Here is a 13,462-nt window from a genome sequence, read left to right on the forward strand (position 1 = left end):
GGTAGTAGTTCAAAGATGAAAGATGAATTTAAAGTTGTTATGATGAATGAGTTTGAGATGAAAGATTTAGGTCTCATGAAATACTTTCTTGGCATGGAGGTTTATCAAGGTAAAGATGAAATTTTTATTTGTCAAGAAAAGTATGCAAAAGATATGTTGAAAAAATTTGATATGGCTGATTGTAAACTTCTTTCCACTCCAATTGCTCATGGAGCTAAATTATGTAGAGATGATGGTGCTAAAATTGTTGATGAGACATTATACAGAAGCATTGTGGGGAGTTTGATGTTTTTAACTCACACAAGGCCTGATATTGCTTATTCAGTTTCATTGGTTTCAAGGTATATGACAAATCCATCAGAGGAACATATGAAAGCAGCCAAGAGAATTTTGAGGTATGTGAAAAGCACGGTGGATTTTTGCATTCACTATTCTTCTAATAAGTTTGAGCTTGTTGGCTTTAGTGATTCAGATTGGGGAGGTTATTTGGATGATCGAAAATCTACATCTGGTAATTGTTTTTCTTTGGGTTCTAGTTTAATTACATGGAGTTCAAAGAAGCAAAGTATGGTTGCTCTCTCTTCTACAGAAGTGGAATATGTTGTGGTCACTTTAGCTGGCACACAAGCTTTATGGCTTAGAAAGCTTCTTGAAGAAATTGGAGAGATACCGGTTCAGCCTACTGTGATTTTTTGTGACAACATAAGTGCCATTAAATTGGCCAAGAATCCGGTTCATCATAGCAGGACCAAACACTTTGATCTTAAACAACATTTTATTAGAGATTTGGTACAAAATAAAGTGGTTGAGTTGAAGTACATCAGCACAAAGGAGCAAATTGCAGACATCTTCACAAAGGCAGTTACAAAAGATCAGTTTTTGGTACTTAGAGATCAGATTGTGAGTCCTCTCAGCATCAAGGCGGAGTATGAAGATTGATGCTGAGATCTTCACTTCAAACTCCAGCTCCACTGCTCCATTTCCACCATTCTATAAATAATTTTTAGAATACTTCAGTTTAGGAGTAGTTTAAACAAGAAACATGCTGTACATATGGCATGCATTAGATGATATTTTTGGATGCATTTTTGTCTAGTCTTAGTTACTTCTTCTCCCATCCTTAATCATAGGCATGGAATAATGCTAAAACTACTGTCAGAACTCCTGATCTATAATTTGATCTATGTGTTAGGAATTAGTTTTAACAATTTTTATTTGAATAAATGTATTGGTTGAATAGCAATTTGTAGTTGGAATAATATATCAGTTTTTTTCTCTGCAGTAAAACATAGCCTTCCTTGTTTTAAATATTATCATTTTTTTTTATTGTGTTGCTGCTGTTGTTTGAATCCTACAGTACAGGGCCTCAATTGCGATGTTTTTCGGTTTGTTAATGCTATGGCGATACTGTAAAGAGGAGAAACTCCCATAAAGCATGACTGGCACAACGTACACGAGCGACAGGTAAGGATTTTCATGAATCCTTACTTAGGCTATGAAGCTTGTGAGTGTCTAAACAAATTCATCCTCTTTTCCATTCATCATTCATGCCGTGCGTGTATCATTTTCTACGCTCTCGATAGTAGAAAATTTGAAGAAAATGCTGCGCTTAGGAAATTAAATAGGCACTAAAATGACTCGATAGATGTTTGCTGTTACATTCTTTCTTTTTCCTGAAGAAAGAAGAGCTGTATATATTTGGTCATCTCTCTGAGATGAATTAAAAGTTCATTTAATGTCTAACCATATGGACATTTGAGATTAGTACGACAGATATGCGGGGATTAACATTTTTCTTAAAACATCAAAAAACAGAATTTGAAATGATCAAACCATCGTAAATTAAGGGTGACCAAATTTTAGGTCTGTGTCTTGGTGAAAGCTGCTACAATACGTTTGACAAGAAATTTCAATTCTTAAATATATATATGTATGCACATGCATGTATGTATTTAGATATGTTCATGTTCATTGATCATCGATATAAACAGTCTGTTAAAATATCTATGTAACATGAATATCTGTTTCTGTTTCTCTGTAAAGTTTGTTTCTGTTCAAGAATTTGAATACTTCATTTGAATTGTTGAATGATCTTGGTAAAGGAAGCTTTTTTTTTGGACACTGTCAAAGCGAGCCTAACATCCTCATCATACTGCATGCTATCACAGTTTGCAGGTTAGTTTACCTTGTAAGACCGATTGGTCCAGGTTCCTCACCATATGAAGAAAATTGGTCCTATCGGATTGGTGACATGGTGTGTTTAGCCTTGCACCATTGTAGTTTTTGAAGATCCCTTTCACTTCTGCAGCAAATTGTAACAGGTACCTTTATCCTTTTAGAAAATTGGATTTGTTATTGCATTGGATTAAATACACCTTGGTTTGTCGTCCATAGTTGTTCCATTACAGAGTTACGTATGCTAGTGTGTTGCGAACCATTTGAGTGAATGGCATGCCCCGGTGTTGTCGCAGCTGCGTTACCTAACCTTATAAAACAGTACACACCTGCAACGAACACCCTCAACAAGCAGAAGAAATGAGTCTGGATCCATTTGAAAGTCCATTTAACAAGTCTCTTACCCCTCCTGACTCACCTCTTCCATCCCCTACACATTCAACAGCTGCATGGAAGAAGGGTTTAAAGGAGTGCTCTAGGAACGAGAAGGGCAATATTTCTAGTGATGGTGAGGATTACGACGCCCCGGGTCCTCCATCATACCAGGAGGAGCTCAAACAACCTGCTAATCCACCTGACAATGCCGAAGCCAATGCAGCTGCTACCAAAGATTGCGACAATGATGAAGGAAATGAGAATGTGGATGTTGGAGTAGCCAAAGACCATTCTCAAGACCTTGGCAAAACAGGGATATTCACATATGTATATCTTTCATTTGTATCTTTTCTCCTTCATTACAATAGGCCTGATAAACTTACAACATGCTTGAGCCGAATGAGAAGCTTAAAAACACAGAAATTGAAGAAGAAACATCCCCAGATTGTATTGTTTTCATGTAAATTATATTAGTTGTTTCACACATCCTTTCTTTCCACAGGCTGTACTTTTATATAAGGACTCAAGTTTATGTGTGTTATATTTGGAAGCGAAACTTTTGAGAAGAACCAAAACTTGTAATAATCTTCCACTTTAAATATCTAACTTGTCCTATTTTCTTCCTGCAACAAGCCTGCTTTTATGAGGTCATAACTTAATGAAAACATCCTTTACAGTTGATTAACTTAAATGACTTGATAATTTTCCATTATCCAGGTTGGGATACTAAAAGCTTCATCTTCTCTGGAGTTAATTTCATTTTTCTGTCTTTAAATCTGTCATCTTCCGACATATGTGTTCCTAAAATTTGTTAAGGATTAATTCCTTAGCGATGGCATGCATGACTGCATTCCTCCAGTTTTGACACAGGATGCTTCACTTTGACTTGTTGCCTTTGGTAACATTCAGTCTGAAAATACAAAGTTATATGAATATTTACATTGAAGTGCAGGCGGGGAAGTGGGTGTTTATGTGAAACTTTTTCACCATAATTTTGAACATAAAAAAGAAATTGAGAGGATAAGAGTCAAGACAATCTCAAAGGAGTTATGATTGTGATAGAACTCTTTTTTTATGTTGTTTTGTGAACTACAAGAATGTAGTTCTAAATAATATGGAGATCTAGATTGAATATGATATCATCGCATCGAGGAAGAAATGAGAATGCCCATGCACTGGGGGCATGCCAGTCTGAACCGGCTGACTGAGTTAAACTATTGATTGGGGTTTTCAGTAAAATCATCATATAAACCTTAAGCTGTTCAATAATTGAATTGTTGTTTTTTCTTCAAATGTAACCAACCATACCTCTTAACGTTTTGAGGAATTAGGAGCTTGCTTAGAATTGGTAAACTTATGAAAAATGATAAACTTATGAAAAATGATACCCTTCTGTGATGGTTGCTGCCATCGTGATATCCTAGCTTTTTCTTTATAAAATGAAAAATTACAATTATTTGGTTCTGTGCTGAATGGAAATCCAGGGTTGTTGTTTTCTTACGAGTTTTGTAATCGGTGTAATTCTTTCTTAAATAGTATTTAATAATAATAATAAATAAAAATATAAAAAGAAATAATAATGAAACATAATATAATATAATTATTAGTTAATATAGTTAATGATAATGAAGAGTTGTGACTCTGTTGAGATACAATACATAAGGGAGGAGAGAGAGTTCATTTGAAAGGGGATATGGAGGAAGGGAGAATGAGGAGAGCATATGAATTAAAAGAGGATCTGTAAATTTAATTGATCATTAGTGGAGGATACTAACTAATTATATTTGATGTAAGGATCTTGAGCAATCTTTAACTCTGATTCTGAATATGAGTTTACTTATACATATCTCTCTTTATCTTAATAATAATTTTCGTCTTATGTATGGAGACCTTCCTTCAAAAGTACTGATGCAGATTTACTTTATCCAAGTATATATGTTGTTCACACTCTACAGATTGAGATCTTTATGCCTTGTATTGATATTGATCTGCAGTTGTAATAATGCATGTATATATGGAGAGAGATGATCACGTAGGGGCATGACCCTGCGTGGTCATTCCTCAACACATATTGATTTAGTCAGATATAACGTTTCACAAAATCAAATCATTAACAACCGATACATATTAACAAATATTATCACATACTAACAAGATCAGTGATACATACTAATGTAATTAGAAACGATGCATATCAGAACTCATACATATTAATCTTATTGGTGATAATGTTTGTTAATCGGAATACAACTAATATATATGATTAGTCACTTTGACATTTTGATGACATTTTGATTTTATATATATATATATCAGGTCATAGATAGATCTATCATCAATCATGTAAATTATCATATATTATATTTGCTTCAATTTACTATGAGGCTAATATTCTCAACACTCCCTCTTTAGCGAGGGAATTGAAGATGTAATACAAGATTAAACACCACTTTAAATGTGGTCTATTAAGTTATGGTGTCCGGCAAAATCCGGTTTGAAGAACCATAACAATTGTTTTTCATAGTGTTTGGAAAAATTCAGCTTGGAGAATCATGATGGTTATCAGGGTGTTCGCCAAAATCCAGCCCAAAGAACAATGATAACACTTTGTTCCAACACATTTGGTGTTAGATCAACTATTGATAAGGTTGTCACCTTACAATAGTGACGTAACACATATGAAAGATCGTCACCTTTCATAACACAAGTTTGTAAACAAACTAATTTTCAATTATTACAAATGTATTTACAAATTTGTCGTACCAAGTTTTACCTCTGAAGTACTCTATTTTCAACCTTGGAAAAGGCTTGGTGAAAATGTTAGTATTTTGCTCATTAGTGCTGATATAAATCAGCTTGATAACATTTTTGTCAACCATGTCTCTTCAGGAGTGTTGATGTGCTTTGATCGATTGTAGAAGATAGGATTAACAAAAAGTTTGATGTAGCTCTAGTTATCACAATGAATCACTGTGAGACTTAGTTGCTTTCCAAAGAGTCCAAATAATAGCTTTCTCAGCCATATTGCTTCGCAAGCTTTCATGGAGGCTGCTATATATTTAGCTTCGGTGGAACTCAAGGCAACTATGGGTTGTTTTCTACTGAACCAAGATATCATTGTTGATCAAGGCTAAAACAACACCCTATAGTACTCTTGTGGTTTATGGAACAACCAGCCCATAGTCTGGTTTTACTCTGTATGCTATTGATTTTCATGGCAGTAAGTTAAGTGAATTAACAAAGTTTTCCAATAAACTATTTGATGATGACAGTGACCCTAATTAGCCTTCTATTTGTGAACACTTGTATACTAGTTCTTTTCACTTGGTGACTAACCCATTGTTTGAGTGTGAAGCACTTTCAACATGTTGCAAATATGATTGGATTAGTAATGATGTACTAAATAAAGTTGAATCATATTTCTTACTTTCTTCATAGCTAATAGCACAAGAAGAGATGTAGGCTCATGATATGTATGATGTTCTTCATGACATTGAATATGAGTCCTTTGTGTTTCAACTTGATAGTAAGCCTGGGTATTATGGCGAAGGGGATTTTCAGTTTGGTTTTAATACTCTTGGGCATGTGGATCCCATCTTTCATGATGAGAAGTATTTTGAATTCATTTCTAGTTTGCATGTGCTCTATGAAGGTGATGAGGCTGATTATGTTCTTCCTAGTGTAGTGAATGATGATGTTGATGTTTTTGGGGAAACTAATGAAAGTGGTGTTTTTAGTTTATCTCAAAAAAGTAGAAATGAAAATCAGGTGTTTAAAAGAGGTAAGAATTATCATTGAAGTTTTGGTGCCCCAAGGCCATCATTTGTATAGGTAGAGTAGGTGCTTCCTACTTTTAATAAAAGAAAGTGTTGAATAAAGTTCTTGGTGTGCTCTACTCAACAAGAGATTTTGGATTCTTGTTAGCCTGCAAGGGACATGCATCCCTAGACAAAGCCACTACTAGAGCTCTAACATTCAAAAGTATTTTGAGTGCCATATTAAAGGCTTTGCTAAAATAGACTCCTATAATCCTCTAAGTGCTATTATGGATAATTCTAGATCTTCTACTTTGTTTCCAAAAGAAGGTAGTTGATTTTTTAATTCTGAAATTCTTCCAAAGTAGGATGAGATTGACTCTCCTTTATTCATTTTTATATTCATAAGTTTATTTCTTAATGTAAGCAATGCACTTGAGTTGTTGGTCTCAAATGTATCCTTAATTGTTTTAAATACTTCAAATGCTTTCTTGAGGTTTGATATGGAAGGAGGAATATGACCATTTACTGAATCAACAATGATCTTCTTGGCTTTGTTATTTTGGCTTTTCCAAGAAATATCTAATTCAATGAATGATTCCAATTCCAATTCTTCAAGGATTGTTATAATTCAAATTTCTATGAGAATAAATTTGTTTCTCCTTCCAATCTATCCTTGCCTATAACATTGTTTGTCATGATGTCACTTTTATTTTAGGAATTTAGTTTAATAGTCTCTACCAATTTGGTGCTGATACCATGTAAATTTAATTGATCATTATTGGAGGAGACTAACTAATTATATTTGATGTAAGGATCTTGAGCAATCTTCGACTCTAATTCTAAGTATGAGTTTACTTATACATATCTTTATCCTAATAATAATGTGTGTCCTATGAATGCAACCTTCCTTCTATAGTAGTGATGCAGATTTACTTTATCCAAGTATATATGTTGTTTAGAATCTATAGACTGAGATCTTTATGCCTTGTGTGTGTGTGTGTGTGTGTGTGTGTGTTGAGACATGATCATGTATGGGCATGACCCTACATGGTCATGCCTCAATACATATTGATTTAGTTAGATATAACAATGTTTCACAAAATCAAATCATTAACAACTAATACATATTAACAAAGATGATCACATATTAACAAGATCAGTGATTACACAACTGACACATATCATATCAGAACCTATACATATTAATGTAATCAGTGATAATGTATGTTTTGATTAAGTAAAAATAGGTTTTGAAAGGACCCGAAACCTTGTAGAAAGGGAGAAGAAAGATATAACAATGAGGACCATAACACAACTGTCAAAAACCATCTAACAAACTAGAGAGACACACCCAAGTTCCCTACAAGAGGGCAAATAGCCCAAGAAGCCAAAGTCCATTAAGATTTACATTTTGGTCCCAACTTATGAGAACGTAAAGCCATATCAAATGAGGGTTTGGTGGACTAGCCCTTTTTTCCTTTAACTGATGTCCAATCATCCTCCACCTTCTCAGCAACTTTTGTCAATCCCCACTAACCCCCAAAACCCTAGCTATAGGAAAAGCACCAACAACATGGTTCTAGCTAGAGTCAGCGTTAGAAAAAGGGCCAACAACAACCTTCTGACTCAAATTTTCCATAGAGTTAGCAGTAGGAGAAGAGCCCACAACAAGAGAAGTGTCAGCAGTTGAAGGGACAACATTCAAATCACCAGAGACATTAGTCGAAGGTGATAATGTATGTTAATCATAATACAACTAATGTATATGATCATTCACTTTGACAATTTGATTATATATATATATATATATATATACAAGCATTCATACATAGATTTATCATCAGTTATGTAAATTACCATATATTATATTTGCTTCAATTTACTATGAGGCTAATATTCTCAATAGGGTCAATAGGAGAAGAAAGATGCCTGAAGAAATAAAGGAAGTGACTTTTTCAAAGGGCAGCAATGGTGAAGGGTTGTCACTCTTTTAAACGGTTGAAATTACAAAGGATTATGCCTCTTTGAAAGAGTTGTAACTATGAAGGGTTGTGACTATTCCAAAGTGGAAGAATTATGAAGGATTATGACTCTTACAAAGGGAAAAAATGTTGAAGGTTGTGATTGTTTTAAAGGGTCTTAAATGTGAAATGTTTTGACTATTGTAAAGGGGTAGATATGATGAAGAGGTGTGAAAGAGGACTCATTCCAAGAATTGGAACAGATGCATTGTGATGTGAAGCAAGGGATAAATAATCACTACTCAATCAGCAATTGGTACTCATTAAAGGGCAGATTAGAGTATAAGGCATGACCAAATCATCCAAGAATTTATACATTCGGTAGTCCCTTGCATCGATAGATATAATCGTCAAGAATAATCTAAGTAATCAGTATGAAAAAAACTCAAAAGTACTATGATTGATTCATAGACATTGATTGACATTTACTCCCCAAAAAATATTTAGATCAACAAGTTGATATTATATCAAATTAGGCATCTTCATTGGTATGTGATGTTGGTATTGGAATGAGTATCTTTTCAATTTGTTATCTTTTCTTTGGTAGTTTGATACCTTTGAGGTAGATTTGGGCTATTAGAATTCCTTGCCTAGGAATGTTTTATTATTGATTAGTCGTATGCAAATTGCTCATTACCTTCCCTACATGAAGGGAGTGGGAGTGGAAGCCTGACTAGGTGACCATGCGGTTGGGAGGTAGTGTCTTCTTACTATTTGGGTCCCCCTTAGTTTGACACATGTTGGATGTTCATGGATGCAATTGGACCATTATCATACTTATTCCTATCTTGAAGACTTCTATTCAGTTGATGTATATATGTTAACATGTATCTTGTATTTGATATATTGTATCTATTCTCACATACCATGTGACATGTGCAGTGTATGTTATTCATTAGATGTACTTTCATTGTATCAGTTGTATTTATGCATTTTTTAGCCGATAGCCTATTTGTGGGAGCTTTACTCCTGAAATTTTACTTTTCGACAGAAATATTGTCAGTACTCACTAGTTTTCTTATTTTTTCGACATGCTCTTAAAAAATCCTAAATTTAGACATTTTCTAAAAATTAAACTTTAATCTTATAGGAAGCTTTCTATTTTTTTCACTACCTCTTTATTGGCCTACTCCTTCAGAACTTATTATATCCGAAACAAATTATTTGAAATCCATCAATTAAGAGTAAAATCCATACGTTCCAAAGCACTTATCAGAAAAATTTATTTGCATGCACAAATTTTAAGTGCTTTTTTGCATCTGTTTGAAAAATTGTTTGTAGTTTTGAAAATATTTCATTTTCTTTAATTTTATTTTTGTAAATTCTATTTTATATTTGATAATTTAGATAAATATCTAATTCTTAAATTTTGTTTTGTAAATTCATTCATGTAATTGACAGATTTAAGATATTATTATTTATTTTTTGTACCATCTTGCCATAAAAAAATTTAAAAAATTTCTAGAAAAGAATTTGTGTAGGTAAAATGCAAGAGCAACTATCAAGGAAATATACTTGGTAGAGATGTTTTTAATCAAGTTTCGATCAAGTTTTATCTTTCTAGAGTTCACATATTTTATTATATTTATTAATCTATCACGATTAATTTTGTTAAAGGTATTTATAGATACTACTTAAAGTTTGTCTTTTATTGAGATCATGATAAATCTAAGTATTATAATCAATTTGTAATGTGGAAAAAGTGTAATAAAAAAACAAATTACTCTGCAATGTTGTAGTAAGCCAAAGTCATGTGCAATGCCGTGAGTCACAGCGAGCCAAAGCCATCTACAATGCCCTAGCCATCATCTGTCATCTATGAAGATTAACAACAAGATTGCTACTGCTCAGAAATAGAAAATTCCAGTTCCACCACTATTCACAACAATTAAAATTACAACTTTCATGCATAGTTGTTAGATTGCATGGTTATCGGTAGTTTTTTTTTTAGTAGTCATACAAATTCCTAAATTTGATGTTTAATAATGCATGCAATCATGCTGAAGATGCCGTATAGAACTTGAGATTAGGTAGTAGTTTTAATTAGTTCTTTTTCTAAATAAATATGCCAGCAATGGTATTGAGTGTAATAGTTTTTTGGAATAGTATAATTTGTAATAAAAAAGTTGTTTGATTCTGCTCTAAAAAAATAGAGCATACTCTGTTTCTTCATTGTTGGAGGTTTGTTTATTTTTCTGGTTTATCATCTTTGCTGTTATAGATTGGATTGTGTAGGTGTTCATATTCAACATTTGGTATCAGAGCTGAAAGTGTTTGGAAGACAACAGCATGGCAAACAATTTGCAAATCTCAAAGTTTGATGGAGTTGATTACCAATATTGGTCAATCAAGATGAAGACTTTTTTGATTGGAAAAGATTTTTGGAAGATCGTTGAATTTGGATATGAAGAGCCTACAGATTGGAATACTCTCCAACCTAATGATAGGAGATTGAAGAAAGAAGCTGAGAAGAAGAATGCAATGGCATTGTTCCACATTTAGATGGCTCTTGATAAGAGCTTGTTTCCCCGAATTGCTGATGCACAGACATCAAAAGAGGCCTACAAGACTCTAAAAGATGCTTACCATGGCAATGAACAGATCAAGGTTGTAAAGCTACAATCCTTGAAAAGAGAATATGAGAACTTGAAGATGAAGGAGACAGAGAGTGTGGGAGATTTTTGTGAGAGAGTGAAAGATGTGACTAATAAAATGGCCACTTTGGGTGAATCTATTGCTCAAGAGAAAATAATACAAAAGGTATTTAGATCTCTAACCCCAAGATGGAATATTGTAGTAATTGCCATAGAAGAAAGCAAAAATTTAGCTACCATGGAGTATGATGAATTGGTTGGATCTCTTATATCACTTGTTTCAAGAGATGTGATTTTTGATGAAGGGGGAGTTTTTGGTCATCAAAAACAACATATTGGAAAGCCAAAATCAGTTTTGGGTGATGATGATATTGCTGATAATGATAATGAGCAGCCATCTAATGGTTCTATTTCAAGATCACCAAGCCCACCAAGAAACCCCTCACCAATCCCAAGAGCAAGTCCATCCTCAAGTCCTCCAAGGAAGGTAAGAAGATTGAGTGATATCTATGAGAGGTGTCAAAATCAAGCACATGAAGAAGATTCAATAGGTGAGACAATAAATTTTGCATTACTTGCTAAAGCTGATTTTGAGCCATCATGTTTTGAAGATGCATGCACTAATGAGGTTTGGATGCAAGCAATGAATGAAGAGATGGATTCCATTGATAGGAATGAAACATGGGAGCTTGTAGATCTTCCACATAAGAAGAAGAAGATTGGCACAAAATGGGTCTATAAGACCAAGTATAATAGTGATGGGAGTGTTGAAAGACACAAGGAAAGATTGGTTGCTAAAGGTTTCACTCAAAGGTATGGCATTGATTATGAAAAAACTTTTGCACCAATAGCAAGACAAGAAACTATTAGGATGCTAATCTCTCTTGCAGCTCAAAAGAAATGGAGTATTCATCACATGGATGTGAATAGTGCCTTCTTGAATGGGTACTTAGAAGAAGAGATATATGTTGGATAGCCACAAGGTTTTGAGATTCAAGGTAAAGAAGATTATGTCTACAAGTTGAAGAAGGCTTTGTATGGCCTCAAGCAAGCACCACGTGCATGGTATGCAAGAATTGATGGATATTTTCAGCAGAATGGCTTTCAAAGAAGTAAGAGTGAACCTACCCTTTACTACAAATAAGAAGGTAATGATATTCTCATTGTGAGTTTGTATGTTGATGATTTGTTATATATAGGTAGTAGTTCAAAGATGAAACATGAATTTAAAGTTTCTATGATGAATGCGTTTGAGATGAAAGATTTAGGTCTCATGAAGTACTTTCTTGGCATGGAGGTTTATCAAGGTAAAGATGAAATTTTTATTTGTCAAGAAAAGTATGCAAAAGATATGTTGAAGAAATTTGATATGGCTGATTTTAAACCTCTTTCCACTCCAATTGCTCATGGAGTTACATTATGTAGAGATGATGGTGCTAAAATTGTTGATGAGACATTATATAGAAGCATTGTGGGGAGTTTGATGTTTTTAACTCACACAAGGCCTGATATTGCTTATTCAGTTTCATTGGTTTCAAGGTATATGAAAAATCCATCAGAGGAACATATGAAGGTAGGCAAGAGAATTTTGAGGTATGTGAAAAGCACAGTAGTTTTTGGAATTCACTATTCTTCTAATAAGTTTGAGCTTGTTGGCTTTAGTGATTCAGATTGGGGAGGTTGTTTGGATGATCAAAAATCTACATCTAGTAATTGTTTTTCTTTGGGTTCTAGTTTAATTACATGGAGTTCAAAGAAGCAAAGTATGGTTGCTCTCTCTTCTACAGAAGTGGAATATGTTGCAGTCACTTCAGCTGGCATACAAGCTTTATGACTTAGAAAGCTTCTTGAAGAAATTGGAGAGATACAGGTTCAACCTACTGTGATTTTTTGTGACACATAAGTGCCATTAAATTGGCCAAGAATCCGGTTCATCACAGTAGGACCAAACACTTTGATTTCAAGCAACATTTCATCACAGATTTGGTACAAAATAAAGCAGTTGAGTTGAAGTACATCAACACAAAGGAGCAAATCGCAGACATCTTCACAAAGGCAGTTGCAAAAGATCAATTTTTGACACTCAGAGATCAGATTGTTGGCCCTCTCAGCATCAAGGGGGAGTATGAAGATTAACACCAAGATTGCTGCTGCTCGAAAATAGAAAATTCCAGTTCCACCGCTGCTCACAACAATTAAAATTAGAACTTTCATGCATAGTTGTTAGATTGCATGGTTATTGGCAGTTTTTTTTTAGTAGTCATACAAATTCCTAAATTTGATGTTTAATAATGCATGCAATCATGCTGAAGATGCCGTATAGAACTTGAGATTAGGTAGTAGTTTTAATTAGTTCTTTTTCTAAATAAATATACCAGAAATGGTATTGAGTGTAATGGTTTTTTGGAATAGTATAATCTGTAATAAAAAAGTTGTTTGATTCTGCTCTAAAAAAATAGAGCATACTCTGTTTCTTCATTGTTGGAGGTTTTTTAATTTTTCTTGTTTATCATCTTTGCTGTTATAGATTGGATTGTGT

General features: G+C 33.8%; 1 protein-coding gene across 1 annotated transcript; it reads left to right on the forward strand.

The window, feature by feature from the left end:
• Window positions 1-2,523: 2,523 nt before the first annotated feature.
• LOC149550808 (uncharacterized) lies at window positions 2,524-3,365 on the forward strand. The gene is made up of 2 exons (XM_089790003.1): window positions 2,524-3,010; window positions 3,268-3,365. Exons 1-2 carry the CDS (start codon window positions 2,536-2,538, stop codon window positions 3,363-3,365), a joined length of 573 nt encoding a protein of 190 aa, XP_089646129.1. The 5' UTR covers window positions 2,524-2,535.
• The last annotated feature ends 10,097 nt before the right edge of the window (window positions 3,366-13,462 follow it).

This window comes from Cupressus sempervirens, chromosome 6 (genome assembly GCF_028749045.1).
Source record: "Cupressus sempervirens isolate cs-2001-9-10 chromosome 6, ASM2874904v1, whole genome shotgun sequence".
Taxonomy (NCBI): Eukaryota; Viridiplantae; Streptophyta; class Pinopsida; order Cupressales; family Cupressaceae; genus Cupressus; species Cupressus sempervirens.